General features: G+C 46.8%; 1 protein-coding gene across 2 annotated transcripts in view; it reads left to right on the forward strand.

Annotated features, from left to right (window-relative positions):
• LRRK1 (leucine rich repeat kinase 1) overlaps nt 1–25,450 on the forward strand; it is an 82,289-nt gene extending 56,839 nt beyond the window's left edge. For both annotated transcript variants that reach the window (XM_075100691.1, XM_075100692.1), the window contains 14 exons: nt 2,029–2,200; nt 3,642–3,805; nt 5,095–5,234; nt 6,784–7,033; nt 8,466–8,632; nt 9,749–9,946; nt 10,628–10,905; nt 11,091–11,285; nt 12,099–12,250; nt 13,837–13,954; nt 15,351–15,467; nt 20,533–21,368; nt 21,953–22,054; nt 23,944–25,450. In XM_075100691.1, coding sequence (XP_074956792.1) covers nt 2,029–2,200; nt 3,642–3,805; nt 5,095–5,234; nt 6,784–7,033; nt 8,466–8,632; nt 9,749–9,946; nt 10,628–10,905; nt 11,091–11,285; nt 12,099–12,250; nt 13,837–13,954; nt 15,351–15,467; nt 20,533–21,368; nt 21,953–22,054; nt 23,944–24,121 — 3,067 coding nt within the window. In that variant the 3' untranslated portion in view covers nt 24,122–25,450. The remainder of the gene's footprint in view (nt 1–2,028; nt 2,201–3,641; nt 3,806–5,094; nt 5,235–6,783; nt 7,034–8,465; nt 8,633–9,748; nt 9,947–10,627; nt 10,906–11,090; nt 11,286–12,098; nt 12,251–13,836; nt 13,955–15,350; nt 15,468–20,532; nt 21,369–21,952; nt 22,055–23,943) is intronic.
• Nucleotides 25,451–25,860: the final 410 nt, after the last annotated feature.

Genomic DNA, 25,860 nt, shown 5'->3' on the forward strand with positions numbered 1-25,860 from the left:
CCAAAATGCCTTTTGGACTCCTTGTCAGTATCTGCCATTTTTCTCCAAGGCAATTACATTGTCTGTGCCTCGGGAACAAGGAAACTGCTTTTTCATGGCCTGCCCAATCTTTTTTAGAGCGATCCAAGCCACATTAGCAGAATATTCTTCCCACTGATGGACTGTAGCTGTAGCAGGTTGGATTAATTTAATGTACTAGCCAGACACAGAGCAGTTGTTAGTGTGCTTCTGCAATTATTGTCTAGATTGCCAGATAGGGTTTCTGCTCAGCCAGTAGAAAAAGCAGCTGCCAGTTTCTGTTCTGAAAGGGTGGATGGGGGCATGTTTCACATATTTTCAAAATTTGCATTGGCTGTTGTTCAAAAGCATTGAATCACCATCTGTATTATAATCCACTGTATAGTTGCGGTCCAGAAGGGCTTCAGTGGCCTTCTTATACTCCTAGACCCTTTCCTGGATGCACTGAGGAAAATTTATTGGCTGTCATCTGGTGCATCCACCACCTTTATAGAACAAGAATTTTTAGTTTGATGCACTCCACTTTTCTGCCTGAGGTGCATGTAATTTAGCTTCGTTCTGCTTGTTAAAATAGGGTTGAAAGTATGACCATTCTTATTGTAATTTATAAGTGAAGAGAAATTTTTCAGTTTTACATTCCGAAGATATTTCATGGAACAGATAATTTGATCATGTAAAATGTCATCAGATGTTATGGACTGTGGCATATGGAGAGAGCTGTTGTCTAGTGATGGCTGCTTTTTCTGAGCAGATATTTCAGGTTTTACAGAATACTGCAGCTGCTAGAGAGAAAACGTGATAGACTTAAAGGATTGGATTTGGACCCAGCATTAGTTCTAGTTGTGTGTCTAGTTCTTGCCACTGTTACTTTGGTCAAGTCTCTTGGCCATTTGCCTCATTGCTGTCATTATGCACGTCAGTGATGAGCCCCAGATCCCGACACATTTTCTCGGGCACAACGCTGATAAAACAGCAGTGTTTCTGCTTATAAGTAAATAAGATCTTTGATCATGTAGGCATCTTGGGAAGTATTTGGTACAGAAAAGCATCACTGTTCAGAGATTTATTGGCAGGTATTGAAAGCCGTAAGCTCATAGTTCTCAAAACAGTTCTAGTCTTCCCAAAGGTTTTAGCTTCCCAAATACCAAAGATCAGGACAAATGACCGTTCTGTGCTTACTAGGATATCTGAAAAGAATTTGAAAACTTTGTGGTCCCCTACACCAGCGTAGCTCTGTTACTTCTGACTGGTCAGACTCAGATAGCGCTGAGTCTTCTCCACACCTGGGCAAAGCACCTAGTCACCTGATTGTGGGAGGAGGCTGAGCAAGACAAGTGATGTCTCTGCTGGCATCAGCCTGGCAAAGCAAGCTGCGTCCCTAGGAGTTTGTCAGGGCTGTGGTAGGGGGTCCATCGGCTGCAGCGTGGTGCAGCAGGACACTCTGTCATGTTGACCCATAAGATGCTCTCATTCTGGAACTGGGATGACAACCAGAGTGGTCCGGCCCTGCAGCCTGTAACTGCCTCATTGCCACCTCCCAAGACATCTCCTCTCCCCACCTTCTGCGCTCACTGAAGCTGAGCTTCTGTAAGTTGTTTTTGCATTTATCTTCTGTTCCACATAGCTGCACAGCTGTAATACTCTGCTTGCTACCAAGGCAGAGTAGTAAAGACACCAAAAACTGAGTCCCAGCATCACAGCTGTTCTAGTGACTCTTATATTTTAATTTGTGATTACACAAGCGTCCTGCTGATTACATCAATTTTAGCCCTGTCCAATAGCCCTGGCTGAATTGTGTAATGTCTGCTTTGCCTCTGCTTGCTTCCATAGTATAAATTAATTTCTCCATGTATTGCTGCAGCACCTTTAGTCTGAAAGCTTTTTTATATGCAGTAGGCTGTGCCATTAAAAATCTCTTTGGAGACTGAATCGCCTTATTATCCAGTAACAATGTACTCACTGTTACAAACTGTAGCTAAAATTTGAGCTGTTGAATTTGATGTGTTTCAGCTACCTCCTCCCTCATCTGCTTCCTACCAAGCCAGCATTAGATATCCACGGGCTCTGCCACCAGACCACAAACACAGTCCAAAGGGTCTTCAAGATGAGTTTTGTCCCAGTTGGCTTTTGGCAAAGGTTCATAGCCCGAATGTTAATTAGCCTGGCAGAGATGGATGTCCAGGTGGGTTACTGTATCTTTCTGCAAGCAAGAGAAGACAGCTAAAGTTGTTCAATATAAGTGTAAATGGGTGACTCTTCACATCCAGTTTGCTTCAGTCACAGACTTCAATAACATTATTGGAGTAAATAGGGAGAGATGAGACTCTGCAATCAAAATCAGATTCTGCTTTCACAGTAGATGTAATTTAGAACAACTAATTGGCACTGGGGAAGAAAGCATGCATTCTCCACAGCCTGTTTATAGTGTGATCCCACGGAAGGTCTCAGTACGTCCAGCGTCTTCCAATTACAAGTAATTGGAGTTCTGTCTGCTGCTATAGTCCGTGACCGTTCCACTGGGCCAGACTCTGCTCACGTCATTTGCCAGTGGAGATCTGGAATAGCTCCACCAAAGTCAGCTCTCTGAATCTATATGGATTTAAATGAGAAGAAAATTACAGGACTGTTGCCTTAATGGGATAATGAGTGCAAGCAGACACCCTATTAATGCAAGTGGTAGGCATATCATTAAAGTAGTGTTTGTAAGGTTCTGAAAGCTAAGTGAATTTTGATGTTGTTGCAGACATATTTTTGCAGCAGCTTATCTCGGAAAACATAGCCCTGCTGGAAACCGTAATAAATACCTGCAAAATATTTTTAGTACTGCTGTGGTATCTTCTCAACAGCTATCCATTTATGCTGCGTTCTGCCATTGATGTACAGAACATGGAAAACACGATACCTGTTTTTGGAAGGTCCTCTTGTGTTCCAGGCTTCTCAAACCATGTAATAACTTTACCTGTTTTAACGGGCTGTCTTGGCAGCCCCTTGCTTACATCCCCATGGGCACTACATAACCCTAGAGCACCTTTGCTAGGGACCTCATGCAGTCCACGCTGAAGCCAATTGAAAGGATCCCAGGCGTCAGACCCATCTGCAGACAAATCAGTGTTAGAGCAATGAGTTCAGTGGAGTTCTGCAGATTAAGTCTTCGGTTTTAAAACAAAAATACATTTTGCTCTAAGCGCTGGTTCGAAGTGTCTTGGAGAAGAGCCATCTTCCTCCCACTGAAACAGGTGGAAAAGTTAACTCTCTACATTGAGGGCAAACTTAATCATTCACTAGAACATTTAGCTCTTCTTTAGGTTTATAAGATTTTTGCAAACGCAGAATTCATATGACAAATGTCGCAGTTATAGAATTAATTTTGTTCACTGATATGAAATTGCTCCTTTTCTGAGTGGCATGAAAAATATTTCCATTGCTGCAAACCCAACTTTTACTGCATGTATTTTCATTCCATCGCAATATTTTTTTATGAGCACAAGTTGCTCTTTAATGGAAAAGGTACGATAGCACCTCTGAAGGCCAAAAAAGAAGTCACCTTATTGCTCAAATAAAACAACATCCGTGTGAGAAATTTCAGTAATTTAATGATTTTCTTGCTTTTCTGCTTGTTACAGCTTTTTGAAAACAAGAAGAACACCAAGACGAGAAACAAAAAGGTGACCATCTACAGCTTCACAGGCACCCAAAGGAACCGCTGCAGCACGTTCCGAGTCAAAAGGACTCACACTGTTTACTGGCAGGAAGGTCTGTTCGTTACCTTTGATGGAGGCTATCTTAGGTAATTTGTGTTCGTAATGCAGCATGTGTGACAGGGGACTAATAGAGTGTTTGAAACACATCATCTGAATGCAGATGAATGGGCCTGACTCATGCTATACGCTCACTCGTCAGTAGAAGAGGAGGTTCTTCTAATAGACATAACTCATCTGGTAAAAAGCGGTGGCAGAAATGATGAATAACTGATTGTTTGTCAGTTCTGAATATATCAACCTTACATGTTATCGTAGTCACAAATTTAAAAAGGCCTGAAAACAGAAAGCAATATTCAGAGCAGAATTTGCCAGCATAAAATAATGCATTTTCACATGCAAAGATTTCCTTACATCAATGAGTTTTCTGCTGAATCCTAAAACTTCACCACTGTGCGGCAGTAATCCAGATCAATGGAGGTGCTTCTCTGCTACCAGACTGCGTGCAACGGGGACTATGGCTAACTGGGGCTATGGCTAACGGGTTTAAGCTGGCCAAGGCAGAGTGCCTGCTGGCTGCAAGCCTGGAGGAAACCTGCTGCCCATGTTCTTTCACAAATGCAGAGAGTAGGCAGCTACTTAAGACTTTCGTCTTTGTAGTATCTGCAGATGCAGTTGCCCTTCCAGTCCCCGGCAAGACAGGGAGGAACCACTGGTGCTGTTGCATGGTTGGAGACCAGAAGGGCACAGTGACTTTCCTGAGTTCGTTGAGGCAGTCTGCGGCTGAGTAGAGTCTTGGACACAGACATTGCAAGTCAAGGCTGGAATCCTTAATTCTGGACCGCAGTGGTGGTCATACTCCTATCTCCCCATGTACTTCAGGGAGTTACGGAACTTGGCTCTTTGTAATAAAGCTTTTTTTAAATTATTTTTTGGGTGTGTGAATTGCACAAAAATTTTTATGTCCGTAAACTTTTCCAAACAGTTTTTGGAAGTTATATTATTATCATTATTATTATTATGCCACTGGAGTTTTATTACTGATTTCTAAAACTCCTAACTCTCCGTCATTCTGTATGGGGCGTTTCTGTCAAAATTCTCCGTTGTACTCCGTTCGCTTAGGCCAGAGTTTTCTCTGGGTCTGACCTTCTGTAGCATTTACTCGTGAGCAACCAGCATTTCTGTGCAAGCATTCTCTTCTGAAAGTCATTTGCAGAACAGACTGAACTAAAAATCATCCCCAAAGCGCGATTGCTTTTTATTTTGATTACTTATGAACTACGTGTTATTATGTAACTCAGGTTTCCTGCGAGAAAGAAAGTTTGTTGACACTGATACTTCACAAAAGCTTCACGCAGCTGTCTCTTGGCTTTCTTAGTGTCGAGTCTTCTGATGTGAACTGGAAAAAGAAAAAAAGTGGTGGAATTAAAATCATTTGCCAGTCAGAAGCGAGAGACTTTTCAGCAATGGCGTTCATCACTGATCATGTCAACTCTTTGATAGACCAGTGGTTTCCTGGTAAGAGAACTGTAATTTTCTGTGCAGTATCATGTCTTTTTAACAGAAGATTCTTTGACAGAGCTTTCTGGGTGCACAATATTGTGGTAACTGAAGACCCCTCAGGCTCTGACAGTCTCAAGCCAATATAGTTTGAGAAAAGCTGATAAACTGCAGACAGATCAAGATTATTTGCCAGCACACCTTGGTCTAGACATTGTGTCTTTCAGTCATCAGTCACAGCAAGCACAGGTGAAACATTATGGTTCAAACAGGACCTGCTTCTGTAGGGGTTCAGGAGACTCTTCCAGTGCTCATAGCAGGGACAGGATTTGGCCCAAACTACTTGGCACTGTCCCTTGATGGCAGAGCTCATTTTGGCATGAGCTGGGATCAGCATTTGCCCACCGTTTCTAGCACCCTATAATTTATAAAATTGTGATGTGGGAGGCATGAGTGAATATGATACCAAGGACTCTGTGCCAAGGTAACTTCCTTGACTCCTGCAGTTGTTTTTCCTGTGATCAGCACAGATCCTGCTGTTACCCAGTGGGTTGTTTGTAGCCCCAATACACTTTGTTTAAAACCAAAACAAAATCTGAAGCGTTCTTTGTTGTCCCACACTGGTCTAGAAGAGAGTGCCAAAATCTCTTAATTGGAGGCTCTCTGGAGGTCACAGTTGTGCACTCTCACGTATTCATGTTCTGCATGTTATGAAGATAGAAGATTTTATTTGCTTTTGGATTAAAATAACGATAATGTTAATCACTGAAGCTTGAAGAGTCATGACTTCAAAGGCTACAGCCTGTATTCACTGCCTAATTGTAGGCATTTAATGGAGCCTGTCACCACAAAATCCCTCTGTAGTTAGTGGGAGAGGTGTGAACCTCCCAGAGGTCTAGTCTTGGTAGAATCCACGTTTCCCCCAGAGGGGCTGAAAACATTGCCCTGGAAATAGTAACCCTGTTCCTAACTTGGGTGCTGCAGGTGAGTGCTTACTGCCAGCCTGCACCTGAAGCGCTCAGGCTGAGCGCAGCATGCCGTGCCTCCCCGTCCATTCCCATTCCCTTACCCGTGCCTGCTGTCCGCCTGAAGCCATCTGGCAGCTTGCAGTCTGCAAAGCAGACGTGGCTCGGGCTCCTGGGCAGCCTCACAGCTGCCACCTTCCTACTGCACGGTCATGCCATTCAGGGTACGCAGTGATCCCTATATGCTGTTCACACAGAGACCCCCAGCAAGTAGGAGGTCTCTCCAGTGCTTTATTCATATACTTCTAATTTCTACTGGTCCCAAATATATTTTCTTCACAAGCCTGTGACCAAAGCAGAGTAGCTGTTATGTCAACAGTCCTGTCTCCTCAGTACTGTCCCTGCGATCCGTCATACTCTGGAATAAGAAAATAGCTTTTTGCAGTCAGTACACTGCAGTAAGCTGCTGCTTTCGTGGGTGCAACCATTTTCAGCCAGTGGATCCAGGTAGTGACTGTAGACTTTTGAATGAGCTAGGAGCTGTTGTTCTTTCTCAGTTTGTGTGGGTTATGTTGTTTTCTGTTTGCTTGCTTGCTTCGAAGCACTCACGGCCACTGAGAGTGACGGCACGTTGCTGATGGAACAGTATGTGCCCTGCCACATCTGTGCAGCTTCCAAGCTGGAGGAGAACGACTGTGGTGAGAAGGCAGAGGACGCGCAGTACTTCAACATGGAGGACTGTGTCCTGACTGCCATTGAACTGGACTATATCACATGTCCTAACCACCCCGACATCCCCGTTTCTCTCCAAGAGCTGGTCCCAGAGCTTTTCATGACAGATTTTCCTGCCAGGTAACTTTATCTGATAGCCTTTGGTTAAGTTTCAGTGTACCTATGTAAGTTGGTTGGATTTTTTTCCTAAGTCATGTCTGCTAGAGTAACATACTGACCACAGGAAACAAATTCATCCACTCTCAATCCCTGCTGTGGCAATTCATCCTAAACTGCACTCCTGGTGGTCAGCGCACTTGCTTAGACAATCGCTGCATGCTGACCCGAGTCATCACCTCTGGGTTCCCTTGAGATCACTGTGGTGCAGTGCGAAAGTCCCTTTTTAAAGCTGCAGCTGTTCTTCATTGCCCAGTACTCTGGCCAGAGCTTTCTGGAGTTGAGTCTTTCTGGGGTCTCAGAAAGAAGATTTTAATATGGCAATACCAAAAGGAAGTGCTGCTGCGTCACAAGATTGGCACTGAAATCGCCTTTAGTTTTGAAGAGCCTGTAGGTAAGTGAGTTTATACAGACACCACTAGAGAATTCACGTTGAGTCAAGGCTCCTGCTCGGCTGAGGGCTGTTGGATGTGTTGTAGTAGTGTGGCAGTCCTGAACAGCTGAAACAGCTCTTCCCTACCCATAGCAGCACTGCCAAATCTTTAAGCTGCTTAACTGCATTCCCAGATGGGCTCAGTCTTATACCCCTTATTACTTAGTGTGTAGAACAAGAGGCCTCCTGACAGCAGGCAGGACAGGAGACCGAGGTCTCTTTTGGTTCACACTCTCTCAGACCTTCCTGTGCCCGATGCAGAGCCATGAGACCTCTACACCAACCTGTCCTGTTGGATGCTGTCGGAGCTTTCTGTGCTCCCACTGGCCCCGTTCCTTTCCTGGGGTCATTTTACTGGGCAAACACCCCACTGGCTCGTCACGACAGCCCTCCTCGCAGTGCTATCTCCTAGAGATTTATTTGACGGGTGCGAGGTGAGTGGAGATGTTTGAAGTGTGAACAGCTGTAAAAGTAGTCTCTGGAAAAGTGGGGAAATGATGAATTGCAGCCTGGGAACAGTAAGCTGATTTGAATAATCAGGTTTCAGAGTGTGGGGCTGTTCATAAACATCCTGTCCTGCCTCAGCAGAGAAAAGAGGAACAGGAGGTAAATGAAGCGAAAAAATCATTAATACAGATAAATGGTACAAATGTCTGTACCAGTGTCATCTGCTTGGAAAGGGAGCTTATGTGCTTTCCAGATCTGTTTGATTCTTGTGGGATAAATTAGTAAAAAGCCTTTTTTGCTTATTTGCCCAAGTTACGTTTTTCTGCGAGAAATCTGTTGTACTCAAGCCAGCATAGAGTACATTGAGATGACCAAGGTAGTTTAGGTGATCCAGTCCCCTCAGTAGATAACACAAGAACCTATTAGGGATTTGTGAAAGTGGAAATCACATTAAAAACATGAATTTACAATGTCTTTGAAACTTTTAATTAAAAAGACCCAATCTCTTTTTGGCAGACTGTTCCTGGAAAATAGCAAACTGGAATGCAGTGAAAATGAAAACAACGTTCTTGGCCAGGGTGGAAGTGGGACTGTTATATATCGGGCACGATACCAAGGGAAACCGGTGGCTGTGAAGAGATTTCAGATTAAAAAATGCAAGGGTTCTCCCACTTCAGCTGCAGGTACAATACACAGAATCGGTGTCGGGAATCAGCCCTTGCAGTCTGTGATCCCAAGCTAGGACCAAAATGCCTTCGCTCTCCCAAGTGCTGGCAGCACCTGTTTAAATACAGCTTTGAAATATACAGCAAAATTGATGTGTTTCCACGGAGGATGAGGATGCATCTTAAAGAGTCCTTCATGAAAGCACTTGTAGTGACAAAGGTCTTTGGCACTGCAGGAGGCTTCTCTCCTGCGGGTCAATACGTGGACTTGTAGGGTGCCATAGCCCTTGACTGGGTGGGAGGCAAGATTTCATCTCCTGTTCCCAAGCTATTTGGCAACGAGAAGGGTGGATTTGCATGGGTTTGCACTAAGGACTTGTGAGTCTCCACCTCTGAATAAGTCTTTTCCTCCATCTGTGCCAGCAGCTACAGAAAGCAAATTGGTAATCCTTCTCAGCCTGCCAGCTCCTCCAGGCAGGGACAGGCTTTTGTACTGCACACGCTGTCTGTCAAGCCCAGGTTTCCAGCAGAGCCTCAGTCCATGAACAAAGGAAAAGGGAAAGTGCCTTGCTTTCCTCATTTTTATTAGGGAAGGATGCAGTGAACCCCTGAGCTGTGGAGGAGGCCAGCTGCTGTCTGAGTGACAAATAACCTTTGGAAAGACCAGACCTACCTGAGCAGCCTGTGGTGCCCATGGCAGAAAGACAATTACTGTGAACATTCCTCTTCTGGCACGGCAGCCAGGAAAGAGTAGGGAGGACCTCTTCCACCAAAGGGTCTGCAATGTGATGTTCACACCCAGAGAGTCCCTGCTTTAAAAAGCACAGCATGAGTTTTCCAAAGTCATTCAGGTGATATATGAGAACAGTGTGAGCCAGATGCACTCAAGGTTGGTGTCAAAGGACCAAGGGAGCATGTGCTTCCTAAGGCAGCAAGGATATGTCCTGATTACAGCCAGGATGTCTGTAGTGGCTCATGCACCAACATGAGGATGCAACTTAAAGCCCTGCTGTTGGCATAACCCCACAAGCTGCCTTCCTCCTGCAGCATTTGCTCAGTGATTAGCACCTTCCAAAGAGTTTCTGACTTGGTTTCTCAGCTGGGGAGTGAGAAGGGGTTTCTGTGTCTTGCCAGATACCATGCTGAAACACCTGCGAGCCATGGATGCCATGAAGAACTTCTCCGAGTTTCGCCAGGAGGCCAGCATGCTCCACTCGCTGCAACACCCCTGCATCGTCTCCCTCATTGGCATCAGCATCCATCCTCTCTGCTTTGCCCTAGAGCTGGCCCCTCTGGGCAGCCTCACCACTGTATTGTCTGAAAACTCCAAAGGTAAAAACAGGGTCTCCCTCCTGGGAGAGCTCACTCTCCGAGTCACAGTAGTGACAAATGGTCGTCAACATTTAAATTACTGCATGATTTACTGAAGGGATTTTGCTCCAGACTAGGGGAAGTGGGAGGGATGGAATTGTTCTTAAACCGTGCCTTTGGGAACCTAGTAAAAATTGATGCTCAGGATTTTCAAAACTACTTTGGAGACCTGGATTTTCAATTTCTCTGCAAATTAATAGGAAGTGCATCTCACTTCAGTGCTGCATGGGTAATGCTGTGTACTTCCCCCTGCAGATGGGTGTCTGGCACTCTAAATTATCTTGTAATTACCTGTATTTCTGTTGGTGTTGTCCGTTTGACAGCAATTCCAAGATAGGTTGAGGCTATCTGACCCTCTTGGCACCTTGGCTTTGTGTCAACTTTCAGTCAAACGCTGATTTTCACCAGAAGATTTAGGGGTCTAGAAGTGAAAGGGTTTAAAAAAAGAATCTAATAGAACTGTCAGATGTGTATAGTAACACGAACAGTGTCATTTCTAATCGTGGCATTGAATGATGTTTTAAAAGGTTGTTAGTTATTGCTCTGGAGTTTAAAAGAGAAGGAGAAAGGGCGGGGGGGGGGGGGCGGGGAAACAGTTATTGCAGTTACAAGAACTGAAGACAGGCTGTTCCTTTGTGCCAGGGTCTTCCTTTGTGCCACTGGGACACATGCTGACGCACAAAATAGCGTATCAGATTGTAACAGGCCTTGCCTACCTGCATAAGAAGAACATCATCTTTTGCGACCTGAAGTCAGACAATATTTTGGTGTGGTCCCTGGACGTCAAAGAGCACATCAATATCAAACTCTCCGACTATGGAATCTCCCGGCAGTCGTTCCACGAAGGCGCGCTTGGCGTGGAAGGCACGCCAGGCTACCAAGCTCCTGAGATCAGGCCTCGCATAGTCTATGATGAGAAGGTAACTGTGTTGTATTCGTGGGCACAGCTTCGGCGTGACAGCAGTGGGTGGCTGGCTTCATGCATGGAGCCGAATTCCCTCACAGATGCATGGTGTGCAGCACTAGCTTTCACACCATGGCCTTCCTTGCTCTCCTCTCCACCCACCAATGGAGGTTTGCCTTGTTTTTTTCTTTCTGGCTCTAGGTTGACATGTTCTCCTATGGGATGGTCCTGTATGAGTTGCTGTCTGGTCAGCGGCCTGCACTAGGACAACACCAGCTCCAGATTGCAAAGAAGCTGTCTAAAGGGGTCCGTCCTGTTCTTGGGCAGCCAGAAGAGGTGCAGCTATATAGGATGCAGGCACTCATGATGGAATGTTGGGACACTAAGCCAGAAAAGGTACAAGACAACCTTTGTGACCGGTGTTTTTTCTGATAGGGTAGCTACAGGACCTGGCAGCTCTCTTCACTCAGGAGAGCTAGGTTTCCTCTCGGTACAGCAGAAAGCTCAGTTGGCCATTTATCTCTCCTGCTGACAGCCTGGAACGTCTGTTGGCTTAAATGACTTTTATGAATGAAACACTGGCAGATTGGTCACCTCATCTGCAGTGACACGAAGGTCTCTTGACGTCAACGGCAGTTAAGCTATTGATTTCACCAGGACAAGGCATTACCCATAATTTCTAGAAACAGATACGGTATCATGCTGTGAGTGTAACTACAAAGTTCAAAAACCACAAGATTATAAAAGGTGGTATGAGGAAGAAAAGGGTTCAAAGTATGAGAAAAAGGATTATGCTGCATTATGCTTTTCATTAATTTCAAGTTGACTTTTCAGAGCTGCTGTCCTTTAAAGGTCAGCTTGACTCACAAACAGCTAGACACTGTCATGACAGTGGGTCAGCTTCCAAAATTCATAAACCCAGAGAAATTAATCAATAAAATGTGTAAGAGAAATGGAGACCAAACCACGGAAGTACAGAATAGGTTTGTCTTCAGCGTCTGGGATACGGAGGATGCTAAGAACTAATCAGGTGGGATTTATAAGGAGAGTCAGTGTAGATTTGAGAAAGTAGCAGAAGCATTTATTAAAGAAGTCCTACTTCTTGGCTCTCTAGCTTTAATAAATAATGATTATTATGATTCTTCTATTTCATCTGGACCTCCAGCTGTCTTGGTTGACATATGTCTTTCTCTCTTCCTTCCCCCACAGCGTCCACTGGCCATTTCTGTGGTAGGACAGATGAAAGATCCTACCTTTGCAACATTTATGTACCTGCTATTCTGTGGGAAGCAGTCTTCCTTCTTCTGCTCCCAAGGACAGGAGTACACTGTGGTGTTCTGGGATGGGAAGGAAGACAGCAGGTGAGGCGGCTCATATTAGTAATTTCTGTCTTTTTAAGTAAAAACCCTTCAGCATCTTCACTTATGCCTCTGGGAGGGAGGTGAAGAAGGTGAAAGTGAATTTGGGTGAATGCCAAGGGTACGGTGAACACTGTTTTCCCAAACTTTTAATTGGGAACAGTGCTTGCTTTATAAAGGATATTTAATGAGCTTAACTCTGCTTCAGTTAATATGAGGAGAAGATTAGGGCAGTGTAATGATTCACACACACAGGATGAAGCATTTGCACATGAGAACAGACGTGTTCTGCCTTTCCTAATGAGGCCATTTAACACTAAACCTTTCCTAATTGAGACTGCAGTTCCATCTCCGTTCTGCAAAGCAATTAAGCACATGCTTAAATCCTATTGAAATCATCAGGAGTTAACCACATGCCTGAAGCTGTGTGTGCACCCAAGTGTTTACTGCCAGTAAAATGTGCGCTACACTGAATAGGCATGCGCTTTAAATGTTATTAAATTGTGACTGAGATGATGGTATTTTGCTCAGCCACATGTGACCCATGGCTAGTTAGGTTTATTTTTGTGGATGTTACTGATTTGTGTAGCCGCAATCGTATTTGGAAACATTCACAAACTGATCAGAATTTTGTATTAATGTGTTCATTATTTGTAACCATTAACCTAATGACAAAGGTACGTGATTTGTTCATGAATGATTTGTTTTGCTATTTGTGGTGCCTGGTACGTCGTTCAGAGCAGACAGTATAACTGTTCCTGCTAAAACTGGTGAAACACATGGGACTCACAGATGTATTTTGAATACATGGATGTTGTCCAAATGTTCACAGCAATATATCTCAGTGAATCTGCTTCCTGACTGGACAATCCACTTGCTGGAAACTGCTGAATAACAAATTACTTATATGTGACACATTTCAGGATGTGTAATTGCTTGTGCCACAGTTGGTAAAACATCTGGGACTCACAGATGTGGCTGTGAATATCCAGTTATTGTTCAAACAGCCAAACCCAATAAACTTCTCCAAACCCCAAACAAATAAAACCTTTTTAGTTACAAAGATATTAATTAGTCATACATATAAATTATTTTATCAGGTTACAGATCTTTGCTTTTATTTGGAAGAGTCATGCTCTTCTGTTTATGTACTAGAATAAGTGATGAAGATAGATAATACTGAGGCAGTGAACTTGGAGAACACGTACATATTCTCTTGAGAACCTAATGGGCAAGATGGGCCAAGACCTACCAGCTATTAATTACTGCTATTCAGCTGGAGCTATTCGTCTCACAGCTGAATTACAGTAAAAGACCACATAAATTCTCCTAATCCATTTCCACGCAAAGTCAGATAGCTGAGTTTAAATCTTCACAGAAGCAATTGTGTATCTGCCCCCTGAGGAGGAGTCGTGGCACATCTGTATTTCTCTTCCTTTACAAAGATGGTTTGGAGGGGTGGAGAGCCTCGCAGCATCGTCCACATCTGGACAGTTGTGTTAGGGCTTGGCCAAAAGCGCCGAGTACCGATCTGTAGCAGTTTGCAGGCTGAACGTTGGCTATAGGAAATTGCTATTTGCTCCTTTCAGAAACTACACGGTGGTGAATCCAGAGAAAGGGGTCATAGAAGTGGAGAGGATGAGCTGCCCAGGAATGAAGCTCTGCTGCCAACTAAAATTTCAGAATGCCCTCTGGGCTGCCACGGAGGTGAGCGTTGCCTGCGCTTCAGTGCCCTTCTCAAGAGGGGCCTCATTAGAAGAGGCATAAATGAAGAGAAAAGAGCCTATTAAATTAGTAAAGCTAAGAGTTTTTGAGACAGCGGGTGTCTCAGATGAGCAGCATGACTTTGTGTCTGCTGTCTCCGGGTGTATTGTTCCTGCCTGTCCCTTAGCTGATACCTAGATCAAAATCGTGCCTCCTCGTGTTCAAAGCGATCGTGGGAACCTCAGCTTTCCAAGGCGAAACTCTCTGGATTGTAGCATATCTGTACCCAGGGCTTTATCTGGGAAATGTCCTTATCTGTAAGCAATAAAGGGAAACAGTGAAAGAAACCATGCGTTCATGGGTGGGGTTCTGAAAGAGGCCCGAGGGATTTGAAAGTTGGTGGGAAATGGGTACCCAAGTGTTGCGTTCACCGTGGAAAACTGCAGCTAAAAAAATAAGAGTGAGACAGAATGGCTAATTTATCCCGCAGAGCCCCTGTCCACTCATCAGAAAGAGCTGTGTTAAGTCTTAGGCCATTCTGACACAATCGTTTGACACAAAATAAACAAAAAAATAGCTGAAATGAATTGAAATGTTCCTGAAGTTCAGTGTTTCAGAAAAGGGAAAAAAGCTTGCTGAATAAATAATCCGTGTTGGTTAATTCACCCCGCCCTAGCATGGATGCTGGAACTGAGTGAGAGTAGAGATCTTTTTTTCCCGTTGTAGGAAAATAAGATATTTTGACATTTTCTGTTCCCAAATGGAGGTAAAGTTCAAATATTCCTATTTTTTCATAACAAGAAATATAGAAAAATTACAATTCAAAAACCTTAAAGCATTTTATATCCATCTTTTTGATCAAAATGGAATGTGTTCCTATTTCCCAGACTGAGTGCTCTATGTCAGTTTAGTAGATTTATGAGGTGTAGAGCGGGTGTAATTCCACATACAGTGTAATACTAGCTTTCCTTGAATTGACAGGTTAATGTGAAATAACATACAACATGTTTCAGTTGTCCTGACACATCTGGGATTGGGGGGGGACGGACACCCACCCCTCTAACGTATTTTGGAAGAATTTTATATATTTTTTAAAAAAAAACCCAGAGTCAGATTTGTCAAATGGTATTTTTAGATGTGGTGATAAAACACCTGTAGCTGCTGGTGGCTGTTGGATAGTGCATACACCGCCCACAACTCATTCTGGGGAAGGCAGTACTTGCTTTCTACCCACAAAGCAAATGGTCTCCAGGGAAAACAAAGAGAAATCCAGGCTTTGGATATCAAAAAATACAAGTAAAAACTGGTTTTGGAACCAATTTGATCTTATTCAGGTATCAGAATATGAAAAGTATGGAAGATCATGGAAATTTATGGACTTTTACGTGCTCTTTCACAGGACCAGAAGATTTCTGTGTATGGGTTGCAGGGCATGTGCCCTCTAAAGACTCCGCAGAAGGGTTTAGACACTCCTGCTACCGTGAGCTGCTTTCTCGTGATGCCTGTTGTCAAAAAGGTAAGGAGGAACCTAAAGGAAAGGGGGCATTAGGGAGACTAAGCTGTCTGCTGCCAGGCCAAGGTGCCAGTGTTTGCGCAGCTTGTCCCTAGCTAGCGTTGAAGGACTTTGCAACGCCCAGGAGCATTTTGGCAGTGCGAGGAGGTTTCCAGGTCTTTGTGCCTCTGCCAGAAGACAGAGGTGTGGGCAAGAACCTGAGTCAGGGGACCAAAGCTGGCGCTTCCAAGCCTGCTGGGAAAATAGTCAAAATAGATCAAATTCCTCTGCAAGGAAGTTTTCCAGCTGTGTTTCCACATCACTGGAAGACAAGGTTTAGGTTGATGAAGCAAAGTAGAGACGACATGAAACAATAATTAGAATAGAGATTTGTTAACTGCTAATGCAGGACTTGGGTATATCCTAGCTCTTGTACCCACTCTTTTCCTGGTGCGTGTGCATGCTGTCATTTGTGTGCACAGTCATCTTTAAATATTATCTAGGCTCAGCCGCACTTCTTTTTTGGTTTTGAATGAGAACACTTAGCTAATACAGCTCTTATGGGTAATATGGATAATTACTCTTATGGGTAGTAACAGAAGTTATATACTATCTGTCGAGTTCTGGAACTGCTAACATCCAGTTACTGGCAGGAGAAATCTGACATGACTGCCTATTGCGGGCAATTCTTGGGAGATGTATAAAAACTGTTTTCGGGCTAAATTACCTCCGGTTTGCTTACAGCCACCTCAAGTAAAAACATATAATTACGTTCCAACATTATTGGTAGCTGTGTCGTTTTTGCAAATGCCAGCAGACTGCTATGTGTCTAAAAGCTCAATATGGAGCAGCTCTCAGAGTGACAGTGGAGCTGTTTTATACCACATGCCCGTTCTCGGTTATTGTCCATTTCTGGCTCGTTTGCTCAGCCTACTGCATCATTGCAAACTGAATCCGAGGCAGGTGGTTAGTGTAAGGTGTACTGCTTCACTTCCAAACATGGTGTAAGTAGGACTAAAGTAGGGCATAGTCGTAAAGCTGCCACAGGGATGAATTTCACCCACCGGCAGGCCGCATCTGTCGGTTTTTCTGTGGCTCCCAGACCTGCAGCGTGTCCCCAACGTGGAGTTTCACTTCTGATGTATAAGGCAAATTTCTTTCTCATGCTGCCTGAGGTTTTGTCCAGGACAGCCGAACAAGTCTTTCACTTTCGGCTTTTCCACTGTCATACAGCTTGCAAAGCCATTCCTCAGGGGTTACGAGTGGCTTTACGTCTCCTGGTTTCTATTTTCAGTTTGTGGCTTGCCTAGAAAATGTCATAAATAATGCCAGGCCCTACAATAGTAATATTGAGTCTAGACGCCTCCCTTCCTCCCCCGACCCTACCCAAACTTCCAGAAATCCACATCCCTTCGGCACACTCGTTCTTAGTTTATTGGGCTTACTTTTTCCTTTCTCCTTTCTATGAATGAGCTTGGCAGTGAAATAGCCCGAGCAGCAGCCATAGGGATGTGCAGACCAGGTTGGCAAGGAGCTAAATCATTTTTCGAAATAGCCAGTTCTTCCAGCAAAGCTAAGTGGAAAGCTTACACTTGTCAAACTCACTGTATGGCGCAGTGAGCTGTTTCAGAGTTATCACATAGTCATTATTGTCCAGCGGAGAAGAGAATTGCTTGCATTTCCCTGGGAAGAAAGCCTTTAGCTGATGAGATGTGAGGTAACCAGCAGTCAGAGAATTGCTGAGGGATGTTGCTGGGAAGGGGAATTCTTTACGACTGCCTTGGGAAGACTGATCCAAAAGAAATAGTTTCCAAAACTCGGTTTCTCATCCAAAGGAAGCATCATGGAAATTTAAAAGCAGCAGAGAGGGCCCCAGAATCCAAAACTTGCCCGCCAAGGAAAAGTCTTGTACGATTTAAGGTTTCTTTGTTGCATGCTTTCTGTCACCAGTATCATTGTTTTTGGCAAACAATAAAATTGTCAATATATTTCCTTCAAAAAACCAACAAAAAAGCAAACAAACAGGTTAAAAAGAGCAAAACAAGATGCTTTCTGAGTTGGTTTGCAGCATTCTTGCAAAGAGGTGTTAAGGGAGAGAGACATCTGAATGGGCGCAAGCCTCTGGCCTCTTGCAAAAACCTGGAACACACGAAAACAAAAGCTGCATTTAAAGGCTGCAGCCTGCCGTGGCGTTCGCTGCCAGCAGTGCCAGGCCCTGCGGGGAAGAGAGAAGGAGGTGACTGAGGCTGTGGTGTCGGGGCTGTATTTCCTTTTTTGAACCTGCTTGCAACGGCTGTTCTGATGGCTCCAAGCCTTGCGCTGTCCTTAGCTGCTAGGACAGGACGTCTGGAGCCAGCTCATCTCCTGCACATCACATACCATCACAGCCCTGCTCAGAGGCCTTCCTCCCTGGCACAGCAGGACTTCTGGCAGGACGGAGACTTCAAATGCAGTTTTGTTGCTGTGTGTTTTTATTGGCTCTTTGTGGAGCCCAAATGTTGAAAATGAATTCTGAGAAAGTTACTTAAGGTTTCTGGAGGCTGCTGCCCTGTCTGCCTTTGGTCACTGTTGTAATACCCTGATTTGGAGAGTTTTGCCTTGCTGCCCGGCTGCACCGGCACCTAATAAGGTCTGGTGAGTTGGTGGCACCTCGGGGTGGGTGGCCTTTGCCATGTTCTTCTGTGAAATGGGTCACTCCCTCATCTCGGTCAGGCGAGGGATGGCAGGTTGAGGGCATTTCTCAGCATTTGAGTTCCTGCTCCTCGTTTCTTATACAGAGAGATAACAACAATGGCTGGATAGAAACAGGACCCAATAGCCAAGGCAGTGAGTAATAAGTGCCCCAAAGCATAAAATATCTTCCAGATTTGCTTCCACCATTGTACTATTCCAGACAGGCTAGAATTTGGCAGAGTCGGTATTACCGGTAAAGCTGGGTGGGGATCACTGACGCAGCTCTGCCCGGTCATGGTGCCGATTGCTCAGAGCCGGGGAAATTTGGCCTGTAGAACCCAAAAGGGAATCTGGATTCTGTTCTGCAGTAGCTGGCACTAATCACATAGATTAAAATATTTTTTTTTTATGAAGACTATGCTTGGATAATTAAGCATTTTCAAATCAAATGAGACAAAATCCTAGAGACCTCTGAAGTCTTTAATAGTGCCTGTGTAACGCTAGGAGCAGTTCAGGTTGACATACCCGCATTACGGTTGATTTCAGATGTTCCCATTTCAATTTAAATTTTCCATTTTTAGTAAGAAATGCCTATATTGCAGGGTCCTTTGGACTGAAAAAGTTGGATCATTTTCACCAGAGAAATGTGGGCTGTTCTGCTCTGTGTTGTTCTGTTTTGAATAATTGAACTCCTTTCCAACAAAAAAGGTAACCCAAAACCCAGCTTGTGCAAAGCGTTGTGCCATGTTCCAACCTAGTGATGCAACTCCCTTGCAAACTCATATCCCGGAGCCTTTGCACCAGATCCACATGGCAGCAGGGACGTGGCACCAAACGCTGCAGGCCATTTGGGTTTCTTTTAATTAGTGGTTAGAGAATTGGGACTGGACTGAGTCAAAGTCCAAGTCCCATTTCACAACTTTCCACTTGCTTCCCTAGTTTTTCCCATTACAGTAAAATTCTGCTGTGATTTGGATTAGTCATACGGGCTCAGCACAGTCATGGTTTTACTCATACTTTGTATGCAGATAGTGTCTTTTTTGTCCAAGGCTCCTAATGAGCCTTGCAAACAAGTGCTATCAGTTAAACTAGTACATACCGCTACGCTGTCTGCCCCGTGCTATCTGGGAGCAATTCACGATACTGATTTTGGCCTCTGCGGGTTTCAGCAGCCCGGGAGCCATCTTCCGGGGTTGGCACAGCCAAGATTCCTGGAAGGGCACAGGCTTTCCCTTAATTTACGAGCAGCAAGGGGTGACGCCGAGTCCCTGTCCCGTGTCGCAGAGGCGGGCAGCGGCGCTGGCGTCCCGGGCACGGCGGGAGGCAGGGCTTTCCGCCGCGGAGGGGTGCGGTTGTGTCGGTTCAGCTGGCGGTGCTCTGTCTGGTTCTGTTCGTTTTGCTTTGCTTTAGTCTGGCTAGATTGTAACGACAGCAAAAAAGCCTGGGCAAAGGGTCTTTTTTTAGAATTTATTGCTCCACGGGGAGGAAATAGAAAGGCCTTTGAGGTAGGTATTGTTTTATCTGCTTCACAGATGGGGGAGTTTCTGGTACAGACCCAAGGTCACGGGGAGTTTTGTTCCCACAAGATCCATTTCCCAGTCTGTTTAACAGCATTTTGCACCGCTGTGATGAGCTGGAGGAGTCAGAGACCCAGCAAACCGTGGCCTTCTCACCGTCTCCTGCCCATGAGATGTGACAGTATCCATCGCAGCAGTGCTGCAGAGCGCTGCACCGGAGCTCGACGCCGACCCTGGCTCCTGCAGCCGACACATCTGTGCGGTCAGGGGCAGGTTTTTAACTACCTACAGAATTGTTCATGGCACTTGGCAGCCACTTTGCTGATCTGCTGCTGCTTCTGTGCCCTCCGCTGGGATGTCTGTGAGCTGCCAGGGGTCCCAGACCCAGAGCACGTCCCTGGGAGGAGCGGTGCTGTTAAAGCTGCAGGCGTTGGATATGGAGTGATCACTGTGTGCTCTTGTTTGTGAGGAGATTGTCTCCCTCTCTTTCCATTTTTACTTCATTTCTTCCATTCCTCTCCTACCTATACTGATAGCAATAGCTTTACTCCTTTTTGGAAGTGAGCCGGGTTTCTACAGCTGGATTCCTAGGATCATGATGGCTTTCTCTGAACATACTCCAGCTTGAATTTGTTAAGCTTCGGGGCAGGCTGCCAGGTCCATCTGTCCTCCCTTGCCAATAAAGAGAGAGGTAATACTGGGTGAGAGGAGTATGGCTCTGCAGCAGCTTCTATGTAATGACTTCTTTTTATGTTGCTGTTATCACTGAGTGATTTGGGGCAAGTTACCAGTGTACTTGCAGAATTGTGAGAGGGAGCCAGAGCCTCTGGGATTGAAAGCTCGTGTACTGGAGAGAAGTAAAGAATCCAGATAGCAGATTTGCTGTCTCTTTCTTGCAGAACTCGTATGTGGTGCTGGCCGGCTTGTCAGATGGACTTGTAGCAGTGTTTTCAGTGTCCCAGGGCATCCCAGGGGACAGCTGCTCCTACCTGTGCTCCCACACAGCAAACAGGTCCAAATTCAACATTTCTGATGACGACCCCCGGCAGAACCCGTACCCCGTGAAGGCCATGGAGATCACCAACAGCGGGGCAGAGGTCTGGTACAGCAACGGCCCCGGCATCCTCATCATAGACTGCGCCACGATGGAGATCAACAGGAGGCTGGAGCCCTTCAGCGCGCCGTCGGTGATCACATCCATCGCCTGCAACTCCGAGTGTCACGGGGAGGAGGTGGTGTGGTGTCTGGACGATAAAAGCAACTTCCTGGTCATGTACCACGTTACCACCTACCAGCTCTGTGCACGCTACTTCTGCGGAGACTGCAGCCCCCTCAGAGACATGTTTACAATCCAGCAGCCTTCGGCAGCCATCCCAGCTACAGCGCCTATAAACCACAAAGCGATGGAGAGTAACCCGCTGGCGGACATGAGCATTATCTACAGCCCGGAGGTTGGCACCCAGATACTAAACCACCAGGACTCGCTCACAGATTATTGCTCTGTGTCTTCCTATTCCTCCTCACCTCCTAACAGGATAACCCGGTGCCCCTCCAGCCTACCCAGCTCTCCCATGAGCTCTTCCAGTGCACCGTTCTCCACAGATTTTGACGAGTCTGACAAATTTAATGAGCTGAAGCCTTCCCTGGATCACGATGCTATGCCTGCGGGTGACAACACGCAGCACCTCCAAGCTGTCAAGATTCTTCCAGTAAAAGACCTCATATGGATCCCCAGGTAAGCGGGTCACTTACCAAAGCAACTTCATCAAAATCCCTCCTGGGCTGAGCGTGAGATTAGCTCAGGTTAATTCAGGAACTTTCGCATTCCCAGTATGATTCACTTGCCCAGAAAGTCAAGTTATCATTACAAAATTTTGTTCCCAGTGCAATGGTACATTGATTTTTCTATTCCTTTTTAAAATACCTAGTGTTGGGCAGAATGGCCACATCTAAGGTCTTGCAGGATTGATTTCAACAGAAGAGAAATGTGGGTGGTACGACTCGAAGCCCTGTTTCCCCAGCTACTGAGGAAACAAACAGGCAGCTTCCTCGCTCAGACACAACCCTGGCAAATCCCGTTGCCTCCTGTTGAGCTGATGGAAACCACTGGGAGTCTGATTTTGCCTGTCACAGGGGCTCTCACTGCAGTGGATTCAGGGTGCCCCTTGGTGGCATGGCAGTGCCCCTCTCCCCGCAAAAGGTCGTGTATCTGCAGGAGGGATTGCAGCAGAGAGGGTGGTTATCCTGCGTGGATCTTCCTCAGCTGTCACCAGTCTCCACTGCGGAGTACATGTGACGTCTCCCTTGTTTCTTTTCTAGGAGAGGAGGGGATATCATTGTTATCGGACTGGAGAAGGAATCCGGCACCCAGCGGGGCAGAGTGATCGCTGTGCTGAAGGCCGGGGAACTGGCTCCCTACGGGTGAGGCTGACTTGGACAGCGCTTGTCACACCGATTTCCAGGGGCACAAGGGGACTGGGTGGCAGAAGGTGGCTCTGCCAGCTCCAGGGGCTCTTGAGAGCTTCCTCTCAGCATCCAGCAGCACCTAGAAGCTCACAGCTAGAGGAGACAACAGTTGCTGGTTGCACACTGAGGCATGTGCATGCTCTTACAGCATGGCAGATGGCGAGGGGAAGGCACTGCGACCACGGTCTGGTCTCCAAAAGCCACAGAGAGCAAGTACCCCTGTAACGAGGCAGGCAGGACCGTCTTGCACAATGCGATAAACGTCGGTCTGATCCTGCCTGGAGCTGACTCCCTGCGCTCTGAGGGCACCTGGCAGAAGACTGCTGGAGCTTGGCAGACTCAGGCCCGGCGTTAAGAACAAGAGGTGTATTTATGCAGAGCGCAGCGCTTGTCTGTGGCTGCATTCACGTGGATCAGGTTGACGTTCTGGCTCTAAATGAGCACCTTTGTGCTGTCGGCAGTGACGGGCCAGGGGAAGGCTCCTGGAGCACAGGGGAGAGCAGTTATATACATTAATTTAAAATGTTTCATACAGCGAACGAGAGTCCAAGTAAATAAATAGCTGCTAGAGAGATGGGAGTGTTCCTGCTGATCGCTTAAATACCAGTCTGGGATTGTACTATTTGTGTCCCAACAAATGGAGGTTAAGCAGTGCTAAGGATTATAAATGATCATTTATTACCACTGGGCAAACAGAACAAGAGATCAAAGCGCTCCTGGTATTCCCTCTACTTGCTGGCTGAGTGTCTTTATCAGTTAGCTGGGAGTGGAGTATTCTCTTTAGTGTTCACAGGTACTGTTAGGTTGATTTTGCTTTATCCAAGTTAAGCGTGGAGTCAAGGCGAGGTGACACGGCCATCTCGGGCTCGTCTGCTTTGCTGCCTTGCAGCCTGGCTGGTTCAGGCACGGTGGCCGTTGACTTGCGCTGTTTTACCAGCAGCGTAAAGACCGGCCGATAGTGCCTGCCGCCTCCAAGCGCAGAGCAGGGCAGGAAGGTGAGGGAAGGAAAGGGGCTGATGAGGGGCAGTTTGTGATAAAACCCAGCTGCCGAGGACAGCCCTTGTTGCCAGTGACCCCACCAAGGTCTAGGGGCCTTTCTGGAGACACAGTCTGGGGTTGGTCTTCCCCCATCTGCTCTTGGAGTTGTAGAAAGAGCCAGGCAAGGTTCCCTTGAACCCTGCAAGGACACAAGTCTCATCTGCCTGGCCACCTCCCTCTGGGGTATCTGCAGGGCCAGCTTCAACCGCGCTTTTGTGACCAGTTAACATGCTCAGAGGCCACGCGTTCGCAACACGATGCTGTCACGCAGGACTCCTGCCTGAGCCTTGTGGGTCCCTGGGCTGTTGCCGTAGCCACGCCTGCTGATCTGGACTCGGGGCTCGTACCCTGAGCAGGCAGAGGTGGGCTCTGTCCTGCCTCCACGCTGCCTTTCAGGCTGCAGAGGCTCTCGGCAGCCTGCTAGCTGTGGCATGATGTGCGGGCTGTTTTGAAAATGCCCAGCTGGCAGCAGGCAACAGAGTCTGTGGATTTAGCAAATCAGGGGATTAACAGCAACTTCAAAATGTCACGGCAGACTTAAGCACCCACCTGCACGTTTAGGCTCCCGAATCCCTTTAAAAATCTTTTCCCATGTCACTGAGCCGCTTGCTTTTGCCGTGACATAGTTTCTGATCCCTCTCTTTGTTACATTGTCCTTTCTCAAGGATTTTCAGCTTATAAAGAGAGATTCGGTAGCTGGAAAGGAAGGCTTGTGAGTCAGTGCCTCAGACGAGCGGTGGTGTGCTGTGCTAGCAGAGCTGCTCTCCGCTGTAACGCCCTTCTCTGCTCTGTTCTTCCTTTCCCAGGACGCTGGTGGATGCTGCGCTCATAGCAAAGGACACAGTTGTGTGCTGCTTTGAGAATGAAAACATGGAGTGGTGCCTGGCTGTCTGGAGGGGCTGGAGCGCCAGAGACTTTGACGTTTTCTACCAGGCCTACGAAGAGCTGGGAAGGCTTGAAACCTGCATGCGGAAAAGAAGGTAGTGCTTGTGGCACTGGGAACCAAGGCTCGACTAAAGGACGGAAGCGTTTTGCTCTGAGCATGCCTGGACCCCGAGACACAGCCCCGGAGAGGCAGGGCACGAGGGGTGCGTGGGGGGAGCATGCGTCTGGTTTGCTGCTAATGAGCACTGCGGGGGTCCCGTGGCTGGAGCCCCGTCAGGGCTTTCGGGGACTGAAGAAACCGGTGTGAGCAGGGCAGGGACGAGCCTGGGAGCTGAGCTGTCCCTCCGCTCTCTTGCTCCGTCACACGCTCCCCTGCAGTAGTCGAGTGCAGAAAGCGGAGGTGGCTGCAGTTCTGCTCACGCCTCTCTTTCCCGTTTCTTCTTCCCCATTTTAAATTCCTTCCTCACCTTCAGCATGCCCTGGCTGCTGCTGCTGCTTTTATAGTGTATTTTGTCAGCCAGGAGAGCTCCGTTAACTTCAGCGGGCCCTTTCCCGGGAGCCTGAGCGCGTTACAGTCCCCACTGCCTGCTGGCCGGCGGTGCGGCTCACTGTGGGCTGATTCCCTCTGCTCCCGCGGGAAATGCATCCGCTGGGCGCCCTGCGCCGTGGGGCTGCTGCCCACATCCCTGCAAGGCTGTTAGAGGCTACTTCAGGGGTAGCCCCTGTTGTGATTGCTGCGTAGAGACATCCGGGTGTAAGGACCAGCAATAAGCTTTGGCTGGCCACTGCATTTCTGGTTCCTAAAAGCTATTGTGGCACAGCGTTACTGTGAGAGAGCCTAAAACAACCTGCCGACGGTACCGCACAATCTCAGTGAGCGAGCGAGCTATTTAATTGCACTGTTGCAAAGTCAATTGTAAATAAAGCTGATAGAAAGCAAAGTCACTTGCTTTGACAGAGGCTTCCTGGTGTAAGAGAAGGGAGCCGTGTGACCAGGAAGGTTTATAAACCGTCTTCGCTCCACTCCTCCTTCTCTTGGGAAATGCACTCTGGAGTATCGGGAACACAATAAGCTTAATTTGCCTGTGTATCTGTGCAGCTTCTGCTCACCACGGCTTTTATTTTATCTTCATTAGTGGCCTGGGATGATGGATTGGCTCTGAATACAGTTGCACTTAGTTATCCCAAGCATGTACAGCAGTGTAAAAAGTGAGCCTGGCTAAGCACCCTGTAAAAAGGTGTACAGTTTGAATTTTAGACCTTTTTTTTGTTTTTTTCTATCCCAAGAAACTTGTGTGAGCATCGGCAAGGCTGGCCAAGGCCGAACGGGCAGGTTAACCCTCTGGTTCACATTTCTGTTGCAGGCTGCTAAAATATCCTTCTTCAGAAACAGTGTATCTTAAAATAAACAGATTTCTCCCCACAATGACACTGCGTCGGTGGCCTTTTTTATTGGCAGCCCATGCCTGCGTCAGCTGCAGGGTGTGCGGCGTTTGCAGCAGCCGATTAAGGTGCACGTCCTCCTCGAATCAGGTTTACAAGTACAGTCTCCTTACCCGGCCTTACCTGCCTCCGTCCCCTGCGGCTCCTCCAGCGGCTGGTGCAGCAGGTATGGCAGCACCCCCTGGTTTGCTCTCCCTCGCCGGGACAAGCTCTCCCGCCTCTTGTCTCAGAGACGGGGAAGAGGTGGTTCAGCCCTTCGCTGCCGCTGCTGTTTGATGGGCATTTTCACAGCTGCCCCGAGAGCTCATCCTGACTCAAGCGTAGCTGTGAAGTAGCTGTATCTGTGTCACCTGCCTCCCATCCTGCTGCGTAGCCCAAAGCCTGCGCGTGCCGGC

The sequence above is a fragment of the Phalacrocorax aristotelis genome, chromosome 7 (genome assembly GCF_949628215.1).
Source record: "Phalacrocorax aristotelis chromosome 7, bGulAri2.1, whole genome shotgun sequence".
NCBI lineage: Eukaryota > Metazoa > Chordata > Aves > Suliformes > Phalacrocoracidae > Phalacrocorax > Phalacrocorax aristotelis.